Source organism: Eubalaena glacialis, chromosome 9, assembly GCF_028564815.1.
Source record: "Eubalaena glacialis isolate mEubGla1 chromosome 9, mEubGla1.1.hap2.+ XY, whole genome shotgun sequence".
NCBI lineage: Eukaryota > Metazoa > Chordata > Mammalia > Artiodactyla > Balaenidae > Eubalaena > Eubalaena glacialis.
Genome location: NC_083724.1, coordinates 123,855,784 through 123,869,566, shown reverse-complemented (window position 1 = coordinate 123,869,566; position 13,783 = coordinate 123,855,784). Strand labels below are relative to the sequence as shown.

The window sequence follows — 13,783 nt, the reverse complement described above, 5'->3', positions numbered from 1 at the left end:
TTCCTCTTTGAACCCTTCTTTGCCCTCCAAAGAGTATCAGTCATCCCAAGCCCAGCACCTGCTTCTGCACTGTCCTGCCTCCGACCCCACCTCCACCAGGCCTGTCCCCCACCCCCCACCTCCCCGTCACCTACTGACTGGCCTCTGAGCTCCCAGGGCGGGAGGCTGGGTCAGGTGCTTGTAAGTGCATGTCCAGTGAATGAACTAGAGTTTAGGAAAGAAATGTAGAGAGAAGCGGGAAATTGTTGAGTTCTTTTAAAAAAGATTTAATCTTTAAGATACGATATGGAGCTGTTAAACATCCAACCTGTCATAAGGAGACTTCTGGTGAGCACGAAGATAAACACTGACAACAGAAAGGGAACCTTTGCATGAAACATACAAAGCCTTTCATGGGAAAGCAAGCTCTCAGCTTTGAAGACAAGGTCGTCTTTACACGAGCTATACTGTGTGTGTGTGTGTGTGTGTGTGTCCACTAGCAGGACCCTGGAGGAAAACAATAAAGGACTTTGAATATGCTCTAAAGTCAACTTTAAGAGTCCACAATGCTTATGCCTTTTAAGATATTAATCATCGTTAGAAAAATCTGGAGACAGGGTAACGAACAGTTATGGATTAACTTTTTCTTCAGGAGAATAATTTTTGCTTTAAAACTATAAATCAGAGCAATCTATTCACTGAAAAATTTTCTTTGTGCCAGTTTCAATTTTCCTGTCATCGCAATTTTAGGTCAGAATTCGGATTCATTTTGACCCTTGTAGGTTTTTGCTTGTCAGTGTTTTAGCTGAAGAATTTCAGGAGGTTTTGGGTTTGACGGCACACCTCTGCTGTAGTATGACAGAGCAAGAACACAGGTCAAGATGCTGTGAAAGTCTATGCATCCTGATGCCCCTGGCAAAGGGCAATCGAAAACGACAATTGCAAATGTTTTCCTTGGCTACTGTGGGTTTTTCCAGCTTTGCTGAGACACAAATGACCTATAACATCGTGTAAGTTTAAGGTGTACCATGTGATGATTTCATAGATGTATATTTTGCTAAATGGTCAACACAGTAAGGTTAGTTTACGCATCCTTCTTCTCACAGAATTACCATTTTGTCGTTATTGTTGTGGTGAGAACATTTACTCTCTACTCTCTTAGCCACTTTCAAGTATGCAACACAGTATTGTTAACTGTAGTCACCATGACAGATGTTAGATCCCCAGAACTTATTCCTCTTATAACTGGAAGCTTGTACACTTTGACCGTCATATCCTCCTTTCCTCCATCCCCCAGCCCCTGGTTGTTTCTATGAATTCAGCTATTTTGGATTCCCTGTATGTGAAATCATACAGTATCTGCATTTCTCTGTCTTATTTCACTTAGTGTAATGCCTTCAAGATTCATCCATGTTGTCACAAATAGCAGGATTTCCTTTTTGTGGCTGAGTAATATTCCATTGTGTGTATATCATATTTTCTGTATTCATTCCTTTGTTGATGGACACCTAAGTGGTTTCCGTGTCTCAGCAATTGTGAATAATGCTGTAATGAGCATGGGGATGGAGATAACTCTTCAAGATAGCAATTTCATTTCCTGTGGATAAATACCCAGGAGTGGAACTACTGGATCATATGGTAGCTCTATTTTTAATTTTTTGAGGAATCTGCGTAATGTTTTCCATAGTGGTTGCACCAATTTAGATTCCCACCAACAGTGCAGGAGGGTTCCCTTTTCTCCACATCCTTGCCAACACTTTTTATCTCTTGTCTTTCAGATGATAGCCATTCTGACAGGTGTGAGGTGGTACCTCATTGTGGTTTTGATTGCATTTCCCTGATGATTAGTGATGTTGAGCATCTTTTTGTGTACTTCTTGGCCATTTGTACATCTTCTTGGGAAAAATGTCTATTCAGGTCCTTTGCCCATTTTTTCAATCAGATTATTATTATTATTTTTTTTACTATTGAGTTGTATGAGTTCCTGATACATTGCAGATATCAACTCCTTATCAGGTATATGATTTGCAAATATTTTCTCCCATTCTGTAGGTTGCCTTTTCACTTTGTTGATTGTTGATTGTTGAAGCTTTTGAGTTTAATGTAGTCCCACTTGTTGGTTTTTGACTTGGCTACTGTGTTTTACATAGAAAAATCAGAAAGCAAAAATATTCTCTGACGCAAATGGAAATGAGTAGTTTTAACAAAAATTGTCTTAAGTTGTATAACAATTCACCAAGGAAAAGCAGTACCTCTCAGGTAACAATCTCTAACAGTGCAGTCCACTTGCCAAGTCCTAACTACGACAAGCTACTTCCCCTACCCACACACTCTTAGAACAACTGTGTTTATTTTGTCTCAGTTAACACATATAATTTCCAGATCATGCCTATGAGATCCTGGGCAAGGGGAACTATTTTTAACCTATATGCCTAACTCATGGTAAAGCCGCATACAAGACAAAATGAATCTTTGTGAAACACTGGGTGCTATTTAGACTAGGCCTCCTCACCTGCCCCGGGCCTTACTCACCACCAATATGATGTGAGCTGTAGGGTGTGTGTAGACCTTCCTTACAGAAGTGGAGGGAGTTTCCCTCTATTCCTAGCAGCTGAGCTTTCCTATATTTCCCCTAGAAGCAGTCGTTCAGCATTTACTAATTCATGCTCACGGTGACTTTGTAGAAACCTTTCACTAATAACAAGAATCAACTGTACATCATAAAAACATATAAGACTGCTATGGTTCACCATGTCACATTTTTCTGTTAAACCATAGGATAGGAATTATCTAGAAATTCCTGCCCCTAATACAATAGGACAAGAAAGAGAAATAGATACGATGATTCTAAAAAACAAATCAAAATTCTCTGAATTTGCAGAGGACATTATTAATATATCTCAAAATTCAAGGTAATCAAGCAAAAGCATTATTAAAAATTATGAGAGTTCACTAATTTTTCTGGATACAAAGTCAACATAAAATTCAACATCATTTACTTCATTCAGCAATTATGTGTTAAAAAACAAAGTAAAAATAATATAGCTTGAAATATCAATAGAAATGCAAATACGAGTAATTTCAACAAAATCAAGTTTCTTGTCATTTGCCAAAACTCTACAAATCTTTACTAAGTCCTTTAGAAAAGAAAAACACATAAATAATTCAACAGATACATCATGTTAGTGACAGAAAGACAATTTCTCTAAATTGATTCCTAAGTTTACAGTTATTTTAATTGAAATTTTAATAATACTTTTGAGAACCATATGAAATTACTCTGAAGTATCTCTAGAAGGATAAATGAGCCAGAATTGCTATGAACTTTGAAAAATGGAGAGTAATTCAGAGAGGTAGGTTGTGGATAATCCCAACAGAACAACAACGAAAACCAGAAGGCTACAAACATTACAGAAGTGTGACGATAGCAAAATCAACAAAGGATCCAACTGAAAAACTTTCTATTTATTATTAAAAATACGTTCACCTGGATCACCCATGACGCAGTCAGCAGACCCCTTCAGAACCACCTAATGTCCCTTGGCTCCAGCGCTTAACCTGGGGCCCCGTGCACCTGCTGCTCTGTGCCTTTCTCTACAGGCTGCCTTTGCTCCCAAACCCGAAATCCCAGGCTCTGCAGCTGATCCTCTGCCTCCCTCCCTCCATTTTGCGGCTGCCGGACCATTTCTCTCACCTGCATAAATACCTCGCTCCCCCTGTGGGTTCTTCCAGGCACGGTCATCCGTGTATATCCAGTCCCTTGCCCTCATTCACTGGATGCTTTCACATGCAGCTCATCACTTTCCCATGATCCGAACACATCCAGGATGGCTTTAACTTCCAAAAAGATGATCTGCTTAACATCCTACCGCTTCAACTCGTTTTTCTCCTCGTCTCCATAATTTGTCAAAGAAAAAGTATACCACACAGAATTCAACAGGCAGGGAAGCCTTCATGAAAGAGGAGAGAGACTGAACTCAGCTCCTCTGAAACAAAAGGCAGGTGAGGTCTGAGCCCTGGGATGTTCTAGAGGTCACAGGGGTGGGGGCCTTGGTCAACACAATGAGGACTTCTGAGACTGCTCATTGGTACTTAGGGTCCTGCCTGCCACAGAGGCTGGGAGACAGTGGCTCTATCTTTCCTGGCAATTATATTTCAAAGGGATGCATCCCAAGTCCTTGAGAAAGGCATTTCTGGGCATTAAAACTGGCAGGTGGTTGAGAGAAGATTTATGTCTTGAGGAGAAAAGAAAGAATTTACAGCTGCAAGTTTTCTGAAGTAAATGCTCTCAGAAAAAAAGAAAGAAAGAAGGAAGGAAGGAAGAAAAGAAAAGAAAAGAAAAGAAGGAAAGAAAGAAAGAAAAGAAAAGAAAAGGAAAGAAAGGAAATAAAGAAAGAAAGAAAGAAAGAAAGAAAGAAAGAAAGAAAGAAAGAAGAGAAAGAAAGAAAGAAAGAAAGAAAGAAAGAAAGAAAGAAAGAAAGAAAGAAAGAAAGAAAGAAAGAAAGAAAGAAAGAAAGAAAGGAAGGAAGGAAGGAAGGAAGGAAGGAAGAAAGGAAGAAAGGAAAGAGGTCAAGGGCTTCTAATCGGGAGAAGTTTGTCTGAATTTTGGTCAAGCTGAGGGGATGCTAACACCTTCTTGGTTACTCTACCACCACTAACGTTGCAGCTAAATTTCCCAGAAGCAGCTGTGCATTCAGGCGTTTTTTCAGGTTCATGGGTTGGTGCAGGAGGAAGCGGGGGCCTCAGAGCCCAGGAGCAGAGCCTCTGTTATGGGGAGGGGCCGCCCACCCCTGGGCAGGGGCATGGCCCCCCCTCTCACAGCCCCTTCCCCAGGACTCTTCCTTCTGTTGGGGTCTGGACTGAGGTATGAGGCAGATGCGCCCCTGGGCTGAACAGCTGGGGTTTGTCAAGCAGACTGAACTGGAGCTCTGTTTTCCCCTGACACTCCAAGGACAAAGTTGATGGCAGGAGCTGAGCTCTGCTGAAGAGGTGAGATGACCACATCTATCACATCTCCTGAGGTCAGGGAAACCTCTCCAAGTGCACATGCACAGAGAGGCTCCTCGGGGGTCAAAAAGGGAGGGGGCACTACCCCATAATATGCGTTGTCAAACCTCCCGTTAGCCTCAGCGCTGGAATCCATCTTGGCAAAAAGATGTGCACACATATCGGGAGGGCCCTGAGACAGGTCAGATGAGGGAAAAGAAGGGAGATAATTGGCCAGAGGAGAACAGAGACCTGGAAGAACTGTCCCATATAAGTGATTTAAATCACCTCTCCTCATTCAGGACTCCTGCACTCTTCTCTGGGTGTGTATTTGTGCTTTGCTTCTACTCTAATAAATGGCTTCTTTTTTCTCTTTGCACATACTATGCTTCCAGTAAACTCTGTGCCTGCTTTACAATGTCTCTTTGTGGAATTCTTTCTCCAAAGAAGACAAGGACCGGGATCCTCTCACCTGCTGACATCAGGACCATAGCAGTTACTTTTGTCTTAATGTACATTTGTTGTAAGTCATATTGAACCATACAGTAAGAAAGACACGGGGCCGATTCAAACAGGAATCAGCTTGGCGTTCAGAGAAGCCTTTTGTTGGTGGGGTAGGAGGGGTGGTGGAAGAAAGACCACATTCTTCACTCCTCTGTATTTTTATTGACTCCTTTTAAAGAAAAATCTGTAGTTGTAGCATCAAGAGGAGAGACAGGAGGTACCTCGCCATGTCAGGGGCTGCCCTGTGACTTCCATTTGAGTTGGAACTGTTCCCTGCCTGCTGGGAGCACCACGGGGACAAGCTTCCATGCTGGCTTTGATCCCTGGACGCTGAGTTCTTCCTACCTACAGGGTAGCAGCCTCACGACTCTCCAAATACGCCTCTTTTCCAGGCTGTGACAAGGACCTGCTGATCGACATCCTGACCCAGCGCTGCAACGCCCAGAGGCTGGTGATCGCCGAGGCCTACCTGAGCACCTTTGGCCGGGTGAGTCCCTCCGTCCCCACCCTCTTCCAAGGAAATTCCTGAGAAGCCTCAGAACTGGTACTGTTACCCTTTTCAGCCTCTGATTACAAAGGCTTCTGACTTCACCAAACATCAGAAACAGTTCTTCTGCCCCAAATGTGTTGCACAGAATGTGGGAAAGAGACACATCAAACATGCCTGTGATCCCACCAGCCCTTTCTCAGAAATTGTTCAGCTTCATAAAGTAAAAGTTCTGACAGCCCGACACCACCAGTTGGTCCAGTTAGGCTAAAAACACCCCTGCGTCAAGCTCCAGGGAAGGTGCACAAGGGGCTGATAATCCAAGGCCCCAAAATAAGATCTTTTCCTGCAGTTCTCCAGAGGTCCTCACCCACCTCTCAACCCAAGCAAATTCCGCACTAGCTTTTCTTCCCACAGCTGCAGTTAGAGCCCATTAGAAGAGAACGGCACTTAAAAATAATTTCAGGCAATAAAACTACCCACAGTGTTTTAAAGTAATCACACCCAATTTCAAAGCAAGTGCCATTAAAGCTTTCTTTTGTTATGCAGTTAAACCACAGATTCAGAACAAAAACTCTTCAGGCCAAAAGGACCTGGAATAGCAATTTCTTTGTCAACTGAGCATTATCGATGAAACACCATCATAAATCTTATTCTGTAACGTTAGTCCTTAAAAACTTACTCAACCCCCAAACCTCAGTCTGAACAACTACAGTGCACAAAACAAAGGTGTACCTCTGCTTTAGAATGAATGACGAGTCCAAAAAGCCACCACTACTCGTGAAAATAGCTGAATTAAGCCGTAGTTGGAAACCAGTTTTGCTTTTTTTCCGGGTAAAACTGTTACTTTTCTTATGTTCCTATGACACCAGTGCTAGTTTTCTTTCGAAAGAGAATGTAAAAGCTATACAAGTTGCAGTATTAGTAATCCAATATTGTTTTAATATGCATACTGCCATAAGAGAGGTCATTTTTCAGTAAATTTTTAACCCAAAACTTTGCATACATCTGTGCTTTTCATAGATCAGGTTAACTTAGGTCACAGCATTACTTTATCACTCTCTACAAAATTACCCTAAAACGGATTAAAATAATTAAGGAATGAGGTGCTTACAACTCATCAAACAACGGATCCTCCAGGGGACAGCACTCACCACACGCCCAAGGTCTCAGAGTGGTCAGACCCCCTGTGCTGAGGTCCCTGGGCACCGGGGAACTTAGGGACCCTTAGACGAGCTGATAGGGGCCTCTCTGCTCTGAAATGCCCCGTCAGACATCAGTTACCGGGTCTCATAGTCACTTTTCCTGTCGCGTGTCCCTGGCTCACACTGTCCTCATTTGGGCCTTCACCATGTGGTACCCAGATGGATGTGGAAATGGCCCTCATCCCCAGAGCTGCTGTCCCCCAGCCCTTCCCCTGGGTACACCCCAAATTGAAGCCAGAAAGAGTCCAAATCTAAAACTCCACTTTCCTGCTTTAATCCCTGAGCGTTAATCTCAATTCCCCTCACAAATATCCGTCTGGGCACCGAATTCAACCCACCTGCCAACAGGCTCACCAAGTCCCCCAGCCCCTCTCTGCTCCACACCTCAAGCCGGCTCACCACCTCCTGCTTCATCCACCGCATCAAAAGCAGGCCCTGCGGTCTGCAAACTGACAGCGGGCTGCCCGGCCTGCCTGGTGCTCCATGTACTCCAGGGCCCGGACCTGCACAGCCAGGCTACCCCAGACACGCATCCCTGACACCTGACACCGTTGCACCACAATCTCTCCAGCTGCTGCCCCATCCTCTCCTGCAGGCGCCCAGGTCAGGTGGCCATGCTGTCCTCCTCCCCGCCAGGTGTTCGGGTTTACTTACCTCCTGACCCCTCGACCATCACCTCCTGGAAATCAGGGACCAGGTTACTGGCTACCATCCTTCCCTCCAGAGTCCTGCCTGGGTCTGACACAGAACAGGCACTGTGTTTATAGAATTCCACTCTGCCTCTAAAAAAAAAGGAGAAAAAGAAAAACATCACTTTAGAATCCAATAGTTAAAAAGAACACTCACAAATTGCCTAAATTTCCCTTTTCCCTCATTCCCTGCTCTGGCTGCCCTGGGGTCACCCTGCCTGACCTTGGTGAGGGCTTCTTGACCTCCCCCACTGCTCATGTGCAGAATGATTTCTTCCACCTGGACAAGGTGTGTCTTCTGCTAGCTTTCCCTTTCTGCGGGAGAGTTTATAGATTTCTTGTATGTTAATCATTGATATTCTTATATTTTTATTAACATGAATAATCAAGATTAGAGGGAATTATTTTCTTAGCTACTGAGTAAGGTACAATTCTAGGCATGTTCCATAAATATCTATTATTATATACTTGACTCCTGTCTAACAGCTCCCAAGTTCAAAAAGGAGGTAATAAAAATGCTAAAGGAATTTTTAAAAATTTCGATAGAAATGCAGATCACTGTAACAAGCAACTAGAAACTATAAAGAGGAGCCAATCAAAATTAGACAGCTCAATTGCTGAGACAAAAACTGAGCTAAAAGCAATGAATAGCAGACTAAATAATGCAGAAGAACAAATAAGTTATCTGGAAGATAAAATAATGGAAATCACCCAATCAGAACAGCAGACAAAAAGACAAATAAAAAAAAGCAACATATGAGATGTATGGGATAATATAAAGTACGCCAACCTATGCTAAATAGGCATCCCAGAAGGAGAAAAAAGAAGAAAGGGGATTGAAAATGTATTTGAAGAAATTATGGCTGAAAACTTCCCAAACCTAAAGAAGGAAATAGATATCCAGGAACAGGAAGCACAGAGGGTCCCAAACAAGATGAATGCAAAAAGACTCACACCAAGGAATATCATAATTGAAATGGCAAAAGTGAAAGACAAAGAGAGGATTCTAAAGGCAGCAAAAGAAAAACAAAGAGTCGTACACAAGGGAACTCCCATAAGGCTATCAGCTGATTTCTCTGCAGAAACTTTGCATGCCAGAGGGAGTGGCAATATATATTCAAAGTCCTGAAAGGGAAAAATCTGCAAACTTGGATACTCTACCCAGCATGATTATCATTTAGAATAGAAGGAAAGATAAAGAATTTCTCAGACAAGAAAAAGCTAAAAGAATATAGCAATGTTAAATCTATCCTAAAAGAAATATTGCAAGGTTTTCTCAAAATAGAAAAGAAACAACAATCTTTTCAGGAAAGGCAAATATATAAAAGGACCGAAGATCACTTAAATAGGCCAATACATAGATTAAAAACAATCAAAAATTTTTGTAAAAGTGATTATAACTAAAATTAACAGCAAAAGAATAAACATGAAGATAAAAATAGGATGTCAAAATTACAAAATGTGGGAAGGCGAGTAAGAAAATGTAGATCTTTTAGAATGTGTTTGAGCTTATATGACTATCGGTCTAAAGCAAGTAGGTATGGTTAAGGGTTAACATACTTGAAAATCAGGATAATTACAAATCAAAAACGTACAAGAGATTCACAAAAACCAAAAAGAAAGGAGCTCAAGCATAATAAAAAAGCAAATCATCAAATCGCAAAAGGAAAAACAAAAAGAAGAAGAAACAAAAAAGAAATACAAAATCAACTGGAAAACAAGGTTTGAAATGGCAATAAATACATACTTATCAAAAATTACTTTAAATGTCTATAAACTAAATGCTCTGTTAAAAAGACACAGAGTAGCAGATTGGACAAAAACAAGAACCTAAAATATGCTGCCTACAAGGACTCACTTTAGGGCACAAGTCACACAGATTACAAGTGAGGGGATGGAAAAGATATTTCATGCAAATGGGAATGACAAGAAAGCAGTGGTAGCTATACTCATGTCAGACAAAATAGACTTTAAAACAAAGGCCATAAAGAAAGACAACGAAGGACACTATATAATGATAAGAGAATCAATACAAAAAGAAGATATTCCACTCATTAACATATATGCACCCAATATAGGAGCACCTAAATACATAAAACAAATGCTAACAGATATGAAGGGAGAAACTGACAAAAATACAATATAGTAGGAGACTTTAACACCCCACTGACATCAATGGACAGATCTTCCAGAGAGAAAATCAATAAAGCAACAGAGACCCTAAATGACACAATGGAACAGTTTAACTTAATTTACATCTACAGGACACTACATCCAAAAAAATACCAGAATACACATTCTCTAGTATACTTCATATACTAGGATACAAAACAAGCCTCAAGAAATTTAAGAGGACAGAAATTATTTCAAGCCTCTTTTCTGACCACAACGGCATAAAACTAGAAATCAACCACAGAAAGAATGGGGGAAAATGATCACATGGAGACTAAACAACATGCTACTGAAAAACCAATGGGTCAATGATGAAATCAAAGAGGAAATCAGAAAATACCTCAAGACAAATGGCAATGAAAACACAGCCTTACAAAATCTATGGGATGCAGCAAAGGCAGTTACAAGAAAGAAGTTCACAGTGATACAGGCCTTCCTCAAGAAACAAGAAAAATCTTAAATTAACAACTTAACCTACCACCTAAAAGAACTAGAAAAAGAAGAAAAAACAAAACCCAAAGTTAGCAAAAGGGATGAAATATTAAAGATCAGAGAGGAAATAAATAGAGATAATCAATAGAAAAAAAAATCAATAAAACCAAGAGCTGGTTTTTTGAAAGGATAAAAAAAATCAACAAACCTCTAGTCAGGCTCACCAAGAAGAAAAGAGAGAGAACCCAAATAAACAAAATAAGAAATGAAAGCAGAGAAATATCAACTGATACCACAGAAATACAAAAAAAAAATTGTAAGAAAATACTTTGAACAGTTATATACCAACAAATTGGACAACCTAGAAGAAATAGGCAAGTTTCTAAAAACATACAACCTGCCAAAATTGAGCCAATAAAAAACAGATAATTTGAACAGACTGATACTAGAAGTGAAATAGAATCTGCAATTAAATAAAAAAAAAAAAAAAAACTCCCTGCAAACAAAGTCCAGGACTGGATAGCTTCTCTGGGGGATTCTACCAAACATACAAAGAACTTATATCTATCCTTCTCAAACTCTTCCAAAAGATTGAAGAGGAGGGAACACTCCCAAAGTCATTCTATGAAGCCACCATCACCCTGATACCAAAACCAGACAAAGTCACTACAAAAAAAAACAGAATTACAGGCCAATATCTTTGATGAATATAGATGAAAAATTCCTCAAAAAATATTAGCAAACCGGATCCAACAGCATATAAAAAGTAGGATTTATTCCAAGGTCACAACAATGGTTCAACATATACAAATCTATTAATGTGATGCACCATATTAAGAAAAGAAAGGACAAAGTCTCAATAGACACAGAAAAAGCATTTGATAAAATTCAACATCCATTTGTGATAAAAACTCTCACCAAAGTGGGTATAGAGGGAACATGTCTCAAGATGATAAAAGCCATTTATGACAAACCCACAGCCAACATAATAATCAGTGGTGAAAAGGTGAAACCTTCCCACTAAATTCTGAAGCAAGACAAAGATGCCCACTCTCACCACTTCTATTCAACATAATATTGGAAGTCCTAGCCACAGCAATCAGACAAGAAAAAGAAATAAAAAGTATCCAAATTCAAAGGGAAGAGGTAAAATTGTCATTATATGCACATGACATGATACTATATATAGAAAACTGTAAAGACCCCACACAAAAACTATTCAGCAAAGTAGCAGGATACAAAATTAACATACAGAAATCTGCTGCATTTCTTTACACTAACAATGAAATATCAGAAAGAGAAAATTAAGAAATCAATCCCATTTAAAATTGCTTCAGAATAAAGAAGATACCTAGGCATAAACCTAACCAGGGAGGTGAAAGACCTATATGTTGAGAACTATAAAATGTTGATAAAGAAAACTGAAGATGATTCAAAGAAATGTAAAGATAACCCATGCTCTTGGAAGAATTTATATTGTTAAAATGGCCATACTCCCCAAAGCAATCCCTATTTAATGTGATCCCTGTCAAATTACTGATAACATTTTTCACAGAACTAGAACAAATAATCTTAAAATTTATATGGAACCACGAAAGACCCAGAATTGCCAAAGCAATCCTGAGAAAAAAGAACAAAACTGGAGGCATAACCCTCCCAGACTTTGGACAATACTACAAAGCTACAGTAATCAAAACAGTGTGATATTGGCACATAAACAGATATATGGATCAATGCAACAGAAGAGAGAGCCCAAAAATAAATCCACACACCTACGGTCAATTAATATTCAACAAAGGAGGCAAGAATATACAGTGGAGAAAAGACAGTCTCTTTAACAAGTGGTGTTGGGAAAGCTGGACAGCCACATATAAATCAATGAAGTTAGAACACTCCCTCCCACCATACATAAAAATAAACTCCAAATGACATAAAGCTTATATATAAGCATGGTACCATAAAACTCCTAGAAGAGAACATAGGCAAAATATTCTCTGACATAAATCCTAGCAATATTTTCTTAAATCAGTCTCCCAAGGCAAAGAAATAAAAGCAAAAATAAACAAATGGGACCTAATCAAACTTAAAAGCTTTTGTGCAGCAAAGGAAATCACAAACAAAACAAAAAGACAACCTATGGACAGGGAGAAAATATTTGCAAATGATGCAACAGATAAGGGCTTAATTTCCAAAATATACAAACAGCTCATAGAGCTCAATATCAAAAAAAAAAAACCAACCCAATCAAAAAATAGGCAGAATATCTAAATAAACATTTCTCAAAAGAAGACATACAAATGGCCAATATGTATATGAAAAGATGCTCAACATCACTAATTATCAGAGAAATGCAAATAAAAACCACAATGAGGTATCACCACACACCAGTCAGAATAGCCATCAATAAAAATTTACAAATAACAAATGCTGGAGAGAGTGTGGAGAAAAGGGAATGTAAATTGTTGCAGCCACTATGGAAAACAGTATGGAGGTTCCTCAAAAAACTAAAAATAGAGTTACCATATAATCCTGCAATCCCATTCCTGGGCATATATCTGGAAAACATGAAAACTTTAATTTGAAAAGATACATGCACCCCAATGTTCATTGCAGCACTGTTTACAATAGCCAGGACATGGAAATAACCTAAATGTCCAATAACAGATGAATGGATAAAGATGTGGTACATATATACAATGGAATATTACTCAGCCATAAAAAAGAATGAAATTATGTCATTTGCAGCAACATGGATGGACCTAGAGATGATCATACTAAGTGAAGTAAGTCAGACGGAGAAAGACAAATGTCATATGATATCACTTACATGTGGAATCTAAAAAATAATACAAATGAATCTATATAGAAAACAGACTCACAGAATAGAAAACAAACTTATGGTTACCAAAGGGGAAAGGGAGTGGGGGGAAGGGATAAATTAGGAGTTTGGGATTAACAGAAAACACACTGAATATATAAAATAAACAACAAGGGTTTACTGTACAGCACAGGGAACTATATTCAACATCTTGTAGTAACCTATAACTGAATCACTTTGCTGTATACTTGAAACTAACACAATATAATAAATCAATTATACTTCAATATAAATAAATAAATTTTTAAAAAATTTACTTACCACTGCACAGTGACAAAGCAGCTTGCACAAGTGTTTTTATAATATAACATAAAATTGCCCAAGTATTTACACAATGAATATCAGTGGGGGTAGAATTAAGACAACTTCTAAGTTACACTTTGTACAGGCCTACATCACAGAGTGTTTCAACAGCAAGTATTTTTTTTGATAATAGAAAAGGCATGGATGT

At 39.4% G+C, this 13,783-nt stretch overlaps 1 protein-coding gene across 1 annotated transcript in view; it reads left to right on the top strand.

Annotated features, from left to right (window-relative positions):
- Positions 1-13,783, top strand: part of ANXA10 (annexin A10) — a 66,410-nt gene that overhangs the window by 28,105 nt on the left and 24,522 nt on the right. The window contains exon 3 of the mRNA XM_061199506.1: positions 5,862-5,956. Coding sequence (XP_061055489.1) covers positions 5,862-5,956 — 95 coding nt within the window. The remainder of the gene's footprint in view (positions 1-5,861; positions 5,957-13,783) is intronic.